At 44.2% G+C, this 13,378-nt stretch overlaps 1 protein-coding gene across 2 annotated transcripts in view; it reads left to right on the top strand.

Annotated features, from left to right (window-relative positions):
• The window catches only part of ADCY9 (adenylate cyclase 9), a 189,905-nt gene that overhangs the window by 107,960 nt on the left and 68,567 nt on the right, over positions 1-13,378 (top strand). For both annotated transcript variants that reach the window (XM_048866624.2, XM_048866625.2), the window contains exon 3: positions 7,024-7,128. In XM_048866624.2, coding sequence (XP_048722581.1) covers positions 7,024-7,128 — 105 coding nt within the window. The remainder of the gene's footprint in view (positions 1-7,023; positions 7,129-13,378) is intronic.

The following is a 13,378-nucleotide window of genomic DNA, read 5'->3' as shown; positions in this document are numbered from 1 at the left end:
GAAGGGACTAAGCGGAGCAATAGAACTGAGCCGCCAAACTGAGGGGACGAATTTGGGCCTGGCTGACTTTGGCACAGAAGTAAAGCCTTAACAGGGAGGAGAATGAAATCATGGAGAGTGCACTACTGAGTGTGCCTGAGTTGTAGCTTTGAATATGTTGTCTGTTAGTGCTCTCATCAGAGGTTTTTCGTGACTGGAGATACAGTCAGGTGGTTCAGTCAGTTATTTTTACCAGAAAAGTAAGTGATTGCTTAATTTGCCAAGCAAGTCAGAGTAGGCTTTATAGTAAAATAAACTACAATTTAATTACTTGCTACTGCTGCAAACATGATTTGATTTTAGCAGGGAGATGGCTTCTCTCCCATGTGTGTTTATAGTCTTTCAGGGCCTGGCAATGTAATTTGTAAATCAATCCAACTCTTACTATTTTAAATGCAAAGTGGGCAACATTGGCCGTATGGGACGAGCTGGTAGAAAAATTTTCTTCAGAATGATTTTCTGACTAAAAATGCCTTTTCACTTTCACTTTTAAGTGAAATTGACACAAATTTTCTCAGAAGGCTGCCAAACTGAGATCCCTGGCCTCTCTGCCTTCCCATCTACCTCCCCAGATGTAGGAGCCTGAGAAGCAGAATGCCCCGGCCCATTGGAGCTGGGAGTAAGGCATGGGGGCTGAGAACGCAAGTCTCTTTGCTTCTCTGGCAGCGGGGCTGGAAGGCTCTTCTCAGGTTCACCTGAGAATGGGAAAAGAAACCTTGCAGTATGTAAGTTGTTACAACATTTCAATAGCATCTTACTCTCCTCCCCTCAATAATAAATACGCTGTAGTTCAAATGCAAAACCTCACAGTGCAGCTAGTTACAGTATAGTGTTATAATTCCAGTTCTGTCAGGAAGTGAGACTTGTACAGAGTTAGGATGGTGAAAGAAAGATGCAGAAAAATTTAACTAAATTTACTGTATATTGCTAGAGCCCTGCAAATCTGCAGATATCCTTGGACCATTTATATGGATTGCAGATTGGATGCGGATACACATTTTGTATCCATGCAGGGCTCTACATAGCAATTACTGAGTCAAGCAGATGACTCTTTTGTATAAAACATTGTAATCTGCTTACTTATTTTGGTACCAAGTTTTTTATACTGTATTTTGTTAAGTTTCATATTTTACTATGATTAGAAATCATAAACTACTGTAAAATATATTAGTATCACTTCTTTAACACAAAATTAGGATGTGGTTTTACTTGCACTGGTATTAATTTAAAGTTCATTAATCTACTATTCAAAATGTCTAGGACACACACTCACTAAGTATTTATAAATGTTTACAGTTATTAATGAAGTTGATGATGCTGACTTGCCCACATAGGGGCAGTTCAAATAAACTGCTGTCTGTTTTCAAAAGGTTTGTGCTTCCCTTTTGAGATTTTCTCTTATGATCTAACCCCAGGAACCAGCCATTTGTGGTGATCTCAGTGGCTTATTAGCAAGATTAAACGTGGAATAATAGTTATTTGAATCTCAGTGTTAACTAACTTTCGCAATGGATAAAGATATTGTCTAATAATCTGGGAGTGCACAGGGCTTGTTGATCGGTTCGTAATAATCACTTTTCAAAGCCTTTTTGCATTGCATCAATGAAAGTGATGTAAAGACATTCATGATAGTTAAACATAGACCATAACAATCAGGAACTTTCTGGAAACAATTAAGACAGACAGGCTGATTAGAACACCTGCAGCCAGTCAGGAAGCTGCTAGAATCAATTAAGGCAGGCTAATCAGGGCACTTGGGTTTTAAAAAGGAGCTCACTCCAGTTTGTGGTGTGCATGCAAGGAGCTGGGAGCAAGAGGCGCAAGAAGCTGAGAGTGAGAAGGCGTACTACTGGAAGACCAAGAGGTACAAGCATTATCAGACATCAGGAGGAAGGTCCTGTGGTGAAAATAAAGCAGGTGTTGGGAGGAGGCCATGGGGAAATAGCCCAGGGAGTTGTAGCTGTCACGCAGCTGTTACAGGAGCCACTGTAGACAGCTGCAATCCACAGGGCCCTGGGCTGGAACCCGGAGTAGAGGGCGGGTCTGGGTTTCCTCCATCCCCCCAACTCCCTACTTGATACCGTAGGAGCTGAACTGGACTGTGGGTTCCACCAGAGGGGAAGGTCTCTGGCCTGTTCCCCGATCCACTAGGTGGATCAGCAGAGACTGCGGGGAATTGTTCTTCTTCCTTTTCCCCATGCTGGCCAGTGATGAGGCTAAGTAAGTGAACGGCAGATTTGAGCCACAAAAGTGGCCAAACTGCGGGCTGCCGTGAACCTCTGAGGCGAGCAAATCCGCCAATAAGAGCGGGACCCACCAAGGCAGAGGAGGAACTTTGTCACACCATATAAATATCCAATCCTTCCTGGAACCTTGTTAAATTTATGACCTCAGTGGCATCCTGTGGCAATGAATTCCATAGTCTAATTGCAAAGAATTGTAGAAATATGGGGCTGGAAAGGACCTTGAGAGATCTTGAGAGACCTTGAGAAAGGACCTTGAGAGAGCACTGAGGCAGGACAATGTATACCTAAGCCATCCCTGACAGGTGTTTGTATGTAGTGTTCTTAAAAACCTGAAATGACAGGGATTCCATAACCTCCCTTGGAAGCCTATGCGAGTGTGTAACTATCCTTATTGTTAGAAAGTTGTTCTTAATATCTAATCTAAATCTCCCTTGCTTCAGATTAAGCCAATTATTTTTTGTCCTATCTTCAATGGACATGAAGAAAAAGTAATCGTTCTCTTTTTTTAAGGCCCTTAACATATTTAAAGAGTGTTATCAGGTCTCCCCACTGTCTTCAAGACTAAACATGCTCCGGTTTTTTAACCTTTCCTCATAGATCAAATTTTCTAAACCTTTTATTGTTTTTGTTGCTCTCCTCTGGACGCTCTCCAATTTATCGTTATATTTGTTAAAGTATGAATACCCAGAACTTGATAGAGTACTTCAACTGAGGCCTTACCAGTGCTTAGTAGAACAGGACGATTACCTCCCATGTCTTACGTACAAAGTTCCTGTTAGTAAACCCTAGAATGATACTAGTTTTTTTTTGCAATTGGATCACACTGTTGGCTTGTATTCTCTTTGTGATCCACTATAATACCGAGGTCTTTTTCAGCAGTACTACCACCTAGACAGTTATTCTCAATTTTGTACTTGTGCGTTTGATTTATTTTCCCCCCTAAGTGTGGTACTTTGCTCTTGTCTTTATTGAATTTAAACTTGTTGATTTCAGACCACTTCTGCAATTTGTCAAGTTTGGTGGCTAGGATTAGAATTCAAAAGTGCTTGCAACCTCTCCCACTTGGTATCATCCACAAATTTTATAAACCTACTCTCCACTACATTATCCAAGTCATTAATTAAAATATTGAATAGTACTAGTCCATGGACTGACCCTTTTCGGATTCTGCTATGTATGTCCACTCAATTTGACAGTGAAGCATTGATAATAGCTCTTTGAGTATGGTGTCTCAACCAGTTTTGAGCCCATCTTATAGTAATTTCATCTAGATCACATTTCCCTGATTTGCTTATGAGAATATCATGTGGGCCTGTGTCAAAAGCCTTACTAAAATCAACATATGTCATGTCTACAGCTTCCACCTATCTGCAAGGCCAGTAACCAAAATGAATGATCTATTCCTTGTTGTTTTCTTTTTTTAAAGATAGGTACTATGTTTGCCTTTCTCCTGTCCTCTGGGACCTCACTCATCCTTCATGAGTTTTCAAAGATAATCACTAATGATTCCGAGATTGTTTCAACTTAAGTACCTGGGGTGCATTTCATCAGAACTTGCTGACTTGAATACAGTTAACTTGCCTAAATATTCTTTAACATGTTCTTTCCCTATTTTGGCTTGTTTTCCTTCCCCTTTATTAATATTAATTGGGTTGAGTATTCTGAAGCAAAAATAAGAATTAAACACCTCAGCCTTCTTGATATCATAACTAATTAGCTCTCTTTCCTGGCTAAATAGAGGACCTACGCTTTCCTTCATCTTTCTCCTGCTCTTAATGTATTTATAAAAAGAAAAGGAGTACTTGTGGCATCTTAGAGACTAACCAATTTATTTGAGCATAAGCTTTTGTGAGCTACAGCTCACTTCATCACTTCAGCTGTAGCTCACGAAAGCTTATGCTCAAATGAATTGGTTAGCCTCTAAGGTGCCACAAGTACTCCTTTTCTTTTTGCGAATACAGACTAACACGGCTGTTACTCTGAACAATGTATTTATAGAACATCATCTTATTGCCTTTTTTTGTCCCTTGCTAGGAGTAACTCATTTTGTGCCTTAGCATCTCTGATTTTGTTCCTACCTACTTGTGCAATTCTTTTGTACTCCTCCTTAGCAATTTATCATGTTTCCACTTTTTGTGGGCATCCTTTTTTATTTCCATCTCCTGACGGAGCTATATTGGCTTCTTACAATTCTTCCTATCTTTCCTTGTCATCAGGATAGTTTGATGTTGTGCCTTTGATATTGCATATTGTGTGAAAAAGTATTTCCTTTCATCAGTTTTGAATTATCTGCTTTTAAGTTTTGTTGAATGCCCCCTTGTTCTTGTGTTGGGATAGATAAGACTTCTAATCTCATATCTCCTCTCTACTTTTCATTATTTTGTATCCTTTTATCATGTTCTCCCTCCCCTCATTTATCTCCTCTCTTGAGGTAAACAATCCTTTTTTTTTTTTTTCAAATCTACGCATTAAGGTAGTGGTGGGAAACCTGCGGCCCATCAGGGTAATCTGATTGCGGGCCGCGAGACATTTTGGTGACTTTGACCGTCCGCAGGCACAGCCCCTCACAGCTCCCAGTGGCCGCAGTTTGCTGTTATCGGCCAGTGAGGGCTGCGGGGGGCCGTGCCTGCGGACGGTCAACGTCAGCAAAGTGTCTCCTGACCTGTAATCAGATTACCCTGATGGGTTTATGCGGCCCGCGGGCTGCAGGTTGCCCAGCACTACATTAAGGCCGTGAGCTGTTCATAATGATGCCCAGATCCTTTACCTATGCAGATACAGTTATTTAGAACCCTGGAAGGTGTAAGTGTAGTTCAGAATTTTATCATACAAATGTGTATTGCTTTGCATTTATCAACATTGATCTGAATCTGTCATCCTGTTATCCATTCACCTAGTTTGGTTAGGTCTCTCTGAAGTTCCTCACAGTCTTTTCTGGACTTTACTAACCTAAATAACTTTGTGTCATCTGCAAATGTTTCTGCCTCACTGGTCACTCCCTTTTCCATACTGTTGTTAAATATATTAAACAACACTGGACCTAGTGTGAAACAATGGGGGGAGGCACCCCATTGATAACCTTTTGCAATGATGAAAATCGACCATTTGTTTCCTGTCTCTTTTTGGTCCAGGACAGTATTTTGCCTTTCACCTCATGACTGCATTGTTTCTTTAGTAGCCTCTTGTGTGGGACCTTTTCTAAATTCTTTTGAAAGTTTAAATGAATTATGTCAATTGTTTCTCATTTATCTGCTATTTTATTGACCTGTTCAAAAAATGTGATACATTAGTGAAACATGATTTTCCTTTGCAGAAACTGAGCTGTTTAGAGCTCATGATTTTCCAGATGCTCTTATTCTATTTTTAATTATTGTTTCAATACTGAGTGGGAGGATGAAGCCAGAGAGAGGAGGGAGGCCTTGAGGAAGCGGGGGAGAGGGAATGGAGGGAATGGTGACTAATCAGTATCCCTGTTTATACAGGATTTCAGCATAATCCAGTTGCTTTCCTGTTGAAGCCTTGACTTTTATATTTTCTTATTTTTGTGATTTTTTTTAAACTGTATAGTCTTAACATTGCACTAACAGTTATTTGGCATGTAATTCACAGCACAGATGGCAAAAATGCAGTCCAACACAATATTTCTAATATGTTCCATTGGAGAGTATCCTGTTTATTATCTGTATTCCACCTGCAAGTCCCTTGTCATGCTGCTGATCCAGAGTCCACATTAGAGGCCTTTAAGAAAAGGCCACTGAGTAGAGAGCCACTTGCACTAACTTATAAGTGACATATTAATACATATTTAACTTTATTTTAGTGTGAAGATGACATACAATACTGTACAGTATATACAGAGTTTTAAATTGTGGACTATGACTTCTACACCAACCAAAACAGGATTTTTAATATCCTTTGTGACAGCTTTGGGGCAGTTCTTTGGATGGAGCCAGACTCCACACAACACGGATTGAGATGGGGGTGAGTGGAGTGCAAAGTTTACCATTGAACTCTCCCAATCCCAGGGCTGTTGTGTGCAGTCGGTTCCCCAACATAGATTAGAGCAGCCTGAGGGTTGCTTTTACTTATGCTGGCTACAATAACAGCCCTAACGAGCTGAAACTACAACCAAGGATTGTTATGGTTTTAGGTTATCCCAGCCTTGGCCTTTGTACTAGCTGCCCGGGTAGGTGGCAGTGTCCGTTTGTATCATTGCATGAGGTGGTAGGGCTTTCTCCAGAAGCAGGATGTACTTGCACAAAGTAGCTACACCACATTGGAGAATCTGGTTCTGAATGTGCATGGCATGTCTCATTTGTATAAATATGCTACAACCATACATTATAAATTAATTCACAGGGATTAAATACAGTGCATAATAACCTATTATACTCAGTATTTCAGGTAAATATTACCCATAAAACTCTTAAGTAAGAAGAACATCTGGGATTGTTCACTGGCATTCCCCTTTCTGCTCACTGTTTTCAGTTCTGCTGTTTAGTTTTCACTTAACCACACAGCAGTTATTCACAATAGCATTTTGTGGCCTTCCGCAGTATCCAGCTAAAGTTGCAGTATGGTTGGACATCCTGTCATGCAATTCTTATTGAAAGGGAATCTTGGAATATGGACAGTTTTGAGAGTCTACTTGTGGCAGTGAAAATGAGTCTGTTGTGAAATACATAATATTCTGATGATATCTGAATATTTCTGTTTTCAATTTTTTGTCTTCTTGCAGACGTGTCCTTCATGTAGTGTTACGTTGGCTCCCAACAGTGATGTCAGTATAGAGGAAGGAGCTATCCAAAATGGCTGTCAGGAGGAACATAAAAACAATACCAAGGTAACTTAAGCTTTCTCACTCCTGACTCCCCTACATCAGTTTTAATAGCCTCATTTTTGTACTGGGTTCCTCCTCGCTTCAATATAACTGGCAAGCAGCAGAGCCAATTTCAGAATTCAGAATTTTTGGGCACCAAATTCTAGTCATTCTGGCCAAGGTTTTCAAAAGTGACTAGTCATTGTGCATGCCTCAATTTTTTAGTGCCCAACTGGACACTTTAGAGGACCTGATTTTCAGAAATTGCTGAGCACCTGACCTCTGAATGTCTGACTCCCTCAAAATATCTCAAGTTGGAAACCCAAAAACTGGTGCAGTCAAAATCACTTTTTTATTAAAATATTTCAACCTATGATGTTCTCTTCTTAGTTACACCTTTGCCTCAAATAATAGCTAGGCACAGCAGAAGCACTGTTGTATTTATTTGAATGAAATATATGACCCAAAGTGTTAACATAACCCAGTCACTCTCCAATATTAAACAGTGTTAAATAAGGGCTGGGTTTTGTATACAGAGAACTCAGCCTGCTTAGTACCATGGCATACACACGATTAAAAATCCTTTTATCCTTTTATCAAAGATAAAGAAAAGAAGGAAGAACAGTTAAAGCATTGAAATGTGAAGTATTAGTTAAGGCTTTCATTTTAACAACATCCCTGGTTCTCTTTCACTTAGCTTGAGAGTTTTAGAAGGAAACCCCTTCTTGCTTGACAGTCTCTTAGATGGTATCAAAGATGGTAATAACAGCTCTGGGTTAGAAGAGAAGAAGATAGTTGAGATGGGCTATAGCTAGTGTTGCTGCTGCTGCTAAAGTTTGATCTTGTTTCATCTCAGGGATGTTTGATATTCAGCTGAACCTGGTAGGGGTTGGCAATGTCATCTGGATCCCTCTCTGGTCTGGTCTGGTTCAGGTGATCTCTCAGAATCAGAATGATGAAGGCCTAGGGTCCCAGTGTGGGTGGCAGCCATGATGGCAAAGCTCGCCCCAGTAGCCTCCGTCTGTTCTTCCTCTTTTCCCTCTGTCTGTTCTTTTAGGACCCACAGAGGGAATGGTGGGTGGAACAGCCTATTCCACGTTATTTTATCCACCAATTAGGCCTAAGTTCTGATACACCATTAATTTCCAGACACATTTTCTTGCTTACCTCCCATCATCTTAACACAGTCCTTGAATTATGAATCACAGACATCTTTTAAGTTCAGAAAGGGCAGAATATGCAGTGAATGCAGTCTGATTTGAGCCTACTGCGTTGGGTCCATTACGCTTGTACTACAACTCCACCATCGCTCACTCTGAGGGAGTTAGAACAGAGTGGCTACAGGAAATTCCGATTCTTCTTCTAGTGCTCGTTCATTCTTCGAGTGCGTGTCCATGTCAGTTCCAATCAGGTGTGCGCACGTGCACAGTAGCTGGAAGATGTTTCCCTAGCAGCATCTGTTGGGTTGGCCTGGGCGCCCTCTGAAGTTACACCTTCATGGCGCTCAATATAAAGCCCCGCCGACCTGCTGCTCCCTCCGTTCCTTCTTACCACCAGTGATGGTTAGCCGGAACTTCCCCGTGCTGTTATCTTGACAAGCGTATTTAGCAGTTTCTTACATTGTTCTCTATTAGTTTTTCATTGTTCGTTAATAGTTCGTTAGGGTTACATAAGTTTCCTTTGAGGGGAGGAGGGGGAATCCACTCCTACACTCTCCTGATGCTGGGACATGCCGGGGTCTCCAAGCTTCAAAGCCTGCGAAGCCTGTGGCAAGAGTATGCCCAGAAGTGATCCTCACACCTCGTGTCTAAAGTGTTTAGCAGAGGGCCATCAGAAGGATTGTTGTGTCATTTGTAAGACCTTTTGGTCCAGGACTTTAAAAGATAGAGAGCAGTGCCTGAAGGTCCTGTTGATGGAGGCAGCACTCTGCCCCCAGTCTGACCTGGGGTCAATGGATCCTGCACCGAGTACCTCCTCCTCGGTGCGGAGTGCTCCGGCATGGTCAGCACAGGCACTGGTGCCAGGTAAGGATAAGGACTCACAGCACCGTCCCTGCTCCACTGTGGCTCACATGCCCCATGCAGGCACCGCTCGTAATCACCGGTGCTGCAAAAGATGAAGAGGCTGGAGAGGGGTTGCTCTCCCCCTTCTAGGCCTAAGGAGCCTGCTACTGTTAGACCTGAGTCAGGCCACACGAGTGCTGCTCCACCGGTGACGCTCGTGTTGACTCCTGCCCACGTAGAAGGGCTGTTGAGTCCAGACCCTCCTCGCTCGCTGAGGTCGAGCCGTGAGCTGCACCTCCCTTTGACACCAGAGGCGTTTGAAGCAGCCCAAAAACTGCTTCACCTCATGGCACCGTTCTCTCCTCCCAAATGGCACTTGACGAAGCAGATGTGGCCACCAGGGTTATGACCACAGGAGCAACTAGGAGAAGGGGCTCATGGCTCCAGGTTTCTGGCCTCCCCTATGAGACAAAAAGTGACAAAAGGCTAAACAGCCTTAAAGACTCCAGTTCTCAGGTCCGTGGGTCTCTATATGCCTTTAACGCAGCGGAGACACTTCCGTCCGCAGCCTCCTCAATGGTTCGGTTATCAGAACCGCCAAGATGACTCCAAAAGGAGAAATCGGAGCTGCAGGAGAAGGCCGCGTCAACCCTCTGGCCAGGTCTCGGAACAATCCAAGCCACCTTCAGGGGGCAAACTGGCCTTTTGATGGTGCAGTTGACGACAGCGCACCAGAGCGAGATCTGGATCCACCCCGCCTTACCTTTTCGTCCCAACTATCCCCTTTCTACCGTGCATGGTCCCGTATTACTTCAGACCACTGGGTGCTCTGCACAGTAGAGAGGGGATACTCCATCCAATTCTGTGCCCTCCCACCCTTCCACCCCGCTTCCTCTTCTGGGACCCCTCATGAACAACTCCTTATACAGGAGGTTCACTCACTCCTATCACTGGGGCAGTGGAAGAGATTCCTAAGGAGCAGAAGGGCAAGGGCTTCTATTCTCGGTATGTCCTAATACTGAAAGCCAAAGGTGGCCTCAGGCCCATCTTGGACTTGCAAGAACTCAAGTTAGTTAAGAAACTCAAGTTTTGCATGGTCTCTTTGGCCTCCCCTCGCTGGATCCAGCAGACTGGTATGCCGCCCTCAACTTGAAGGATGCATATTTTCATATTGCAATTACTCAGCCCCACAGAAAGTACCTCAGGTTTGTGGCAAGCAATACCCACTACCAATTCACAGTCCTTCTGTTCAGCCTGTCAGCAGCACCTCGAGTCTTCACCAAGTGCATGGCAGTCATCGCCGCGTTCCTGCGCAGGCTCTAAGTACAGGCGTTTCCGTATCTCGATGACTGGCTGATCAAGGGCCACTCAAGGACCCAAGTGGAAGCTCAAGTCAGATCATCAGAGTCACCTTCAACAACCTGGGTCTCCTTCTAACCGAAGCAAAATCAACTCTGTCCCCTGTCCAGAGGATAGAGTCTATAGAGGCAGTACTGTGGACTCAACCCAAGCCACGTAATACCTACCGGAAGCAAGATTTCAGACCCTGACAGAAATCATTCGAGGCATCAGACAGTTTCCCGCCACCATAGCAAGGAACTGCCTGAAGCTTCTCGGTCACATGGCTGCCTGTACCTACATGGTGCAGCATGCCAGACTCAGGCTTGACCCCTTCAGTCGTGGCTGCATCAGTGTATCACCCAGCCTGGGACAGCTTGGACAGGATTGGGACCTTTTCTTGCCCGGTACTCAACTCCCTCCTGTGTTGGCTCGACCCTCAGGAGGTGTGCTCAGGGGTCCCCTTCATCAGTCCACAGCCATCTCTCTCGCTAGTGACGGACGCATCAGACTTGGGCTGGGGAGCTCATCTGGGAGACTGTAAGCCCCAAGGTCTCTGATTTCACGCAGACCTGGCTCTCCACATCAACATCAGAGAGTTGAAAGTGGTGCTGTGGGACTTCTGTGTGGAACATTCAATACACCTGCAAGCGGGCTGCCCGGTGTTTGCTAACCCTGTGGTCATCCGATTTCTAAAAGGACTTGACAGACTGTACCCTCACGTCTGTCAGCCTGTCCCCTCCTGGGACCTCATCCTGGTCCTCTCTAGGCTCATGGGACCACCCTTTGGACCACTGGCGACATGCTCCCTGCTCTACCTCTCTTACAAGGTGGCCAAGGAGGGTGTCTGAGCTCAAGGCCCTAACATCAGACCCTCCCTACACCATGTTCTATAAGGACAAGGTTCAGCTCAGGCCTCCTGCTTTCCTTCCAAAGGTTGTGTCACAGTTTCACATCAACCAGGACATCTTTCTCCTGGTATTCTACCCTAAGCTGCACTCCACTGGCGGGGGGCAGAGACTTCACTCACTGGATGTCCACAGGGCACTAGCCTTTTACATTGAGACAATGAAGCCGTTCAGAAAATCGATGCAGTTATTCATGGCAGTGACGGACAGAATGAAAAGTCTGCCTGTGTCATCACAACACATTTTGTCATGGATCATGTCCTGCATTCATGAGTGCTACAACCTGATTGGGGTTACCACACCCCCAATCACTGTGCACTCTACCAGGGTGCAGGCTTCATCAGCAGTATTCCTGGCGCAGGTCCCCACTCAGGAAATCTGCAGAGCAGCGACGTGGTCCTCCATCCACACTTTCACCACGCACTGCGCGATTAACCAGCAGGCCACAGATGATGTGGCCTTTGGACCAGCAGTGCTCCAATCAGTGGAAGACTCCGACTTCACCTCCTGAACTTAGGCTTGTGAGTTACCTGTCTGGAATTGACATGAACAAGCACTTGAAGAAGAAAAAGCTGTTACTCACCTTCTTGTAACTGTTGTCCTTCAAGATGTATTATTCATGTCCATTCCAAGACCCACCCTCCTACTCCTCTGTCGGAGTTGCCAGCAAGAAGGAACTGAAGGGGTGGCAGGTTGGCAGGGCTGTATACTGAGCATCATGAAGGCACGACTCCAGCGGGTGCCCAGGCCGACCCGACGAATGCTGCTAGGGAATAATCTTCCGGCTACCGTGCACATGCGCATTCACACACCTGATTGGAATGGACATGAGCAACACATCTTGAAGAACAACAGTTACGAGAAGGTGAGTAACCGTTTTTTCCAGGGCAGGCCTCATCAGGAGGCAGTTACGTAAAAAGAAAGATGTTGCTGGTCATCCCAAAATGCTGAGGTGGTATGTGTAGGATACTTTTACCCCTTCTGCTTCTGTTTAAGTGTCACCAACCACAAACCACCAGAGACTCTGTAAAGCAAAGTACCTCCACACAGGCTGAATTTTTCTTTGAGATTTACGCCACTGCAGCTCCATCAGTGGCAGCAATGGTTATGATCACTAGTGTGTATTAATTGTTGACATTTTAACCACAGTTTCATCTGTCCCTGCTTAGAGGAGGTCTGTGGAACACTGGATAAAATGCCAGTAGTATTTTCTACACTCGTGCCACTTTGAGCTGCAACAGTGGATAACTGGAAGAAAAATGCTAGAGTACACAAGTTATATGCAGTGTAGTTGTAGCCATGTTGGTTCCAGGATATTAAAGAGACAAGGTGGGTGAGGTAATATCTTTTACTGGACCAACTTCTGTTGGTGAGAGACCCAAGCGATTGAGCCACACAGTGTTCGGAGACCTGTAGAAGAGCTGTGTGTGGCTCGAAAGCTTGTCTCTCTTTCCAACAGAATTTGATCCAGTAGAAGATATTACCTCACCCTCCTTGACTCTCAGTGTACACAAGGTCAGATGTGCCTCATTTATTCAGTTAAATATTACCAAACAAAGCGAGACTGATATATATGTGCTGCCCAGTGACTCTGGGTTGCCTACTTTAAGTAGAAGCAGATTGAACACAAAAAACTAAAACATGCAGTGGCACTTGACTCTTCTGGCTCCTAACTTACTGTGGAGTCCTCCTTTCCCAGTGTGCATCTCTCTTTATTAGAGGGAATTGGGGTAGGGTGCATCAGTCAGACTGCCAGTGACCATCAGAAACTACTGTATAGCTAGAGTTAGCAACATTTATTAAATAGGGACTTTCTGCTGCCACACAAGCAATTTTAAAATCTAATCTTCTCGTGTTAAGATTAACAGAGTGGAGATAGCCCAGAAAAACCTTGAGCTGACAGAAGGAAAGATTTTTCTTAGGGATTTGAGCCTCTGCCAGGGAGCTGAAAGAAAAAAAGGCTCAGAGAAGTCACAGAGTTTAAGGCCAGAAGGACCATCAGATCATCTAGTCCAGCGGTTCTCA

The sequence above is a fragment of the Caretta caretta genome, chromosome 10 (assembly GCF_965140235.1).
Source record: "Caretta caretta isolate rCarCar2 chromosome 10, rCarCar1.hap1, whole genome shotgun sequence".
Lineage (NCBI taxonomy): Eukaryota > Metazoa > Chordata > Testudines > Cheloniidae > Caretta > Caretta caretta.
The sequence above is the reverse complement of the archived record's forward strand: the minus strand, read 5'-3'. Positions and strand labels throughout refer to the sequence as shown.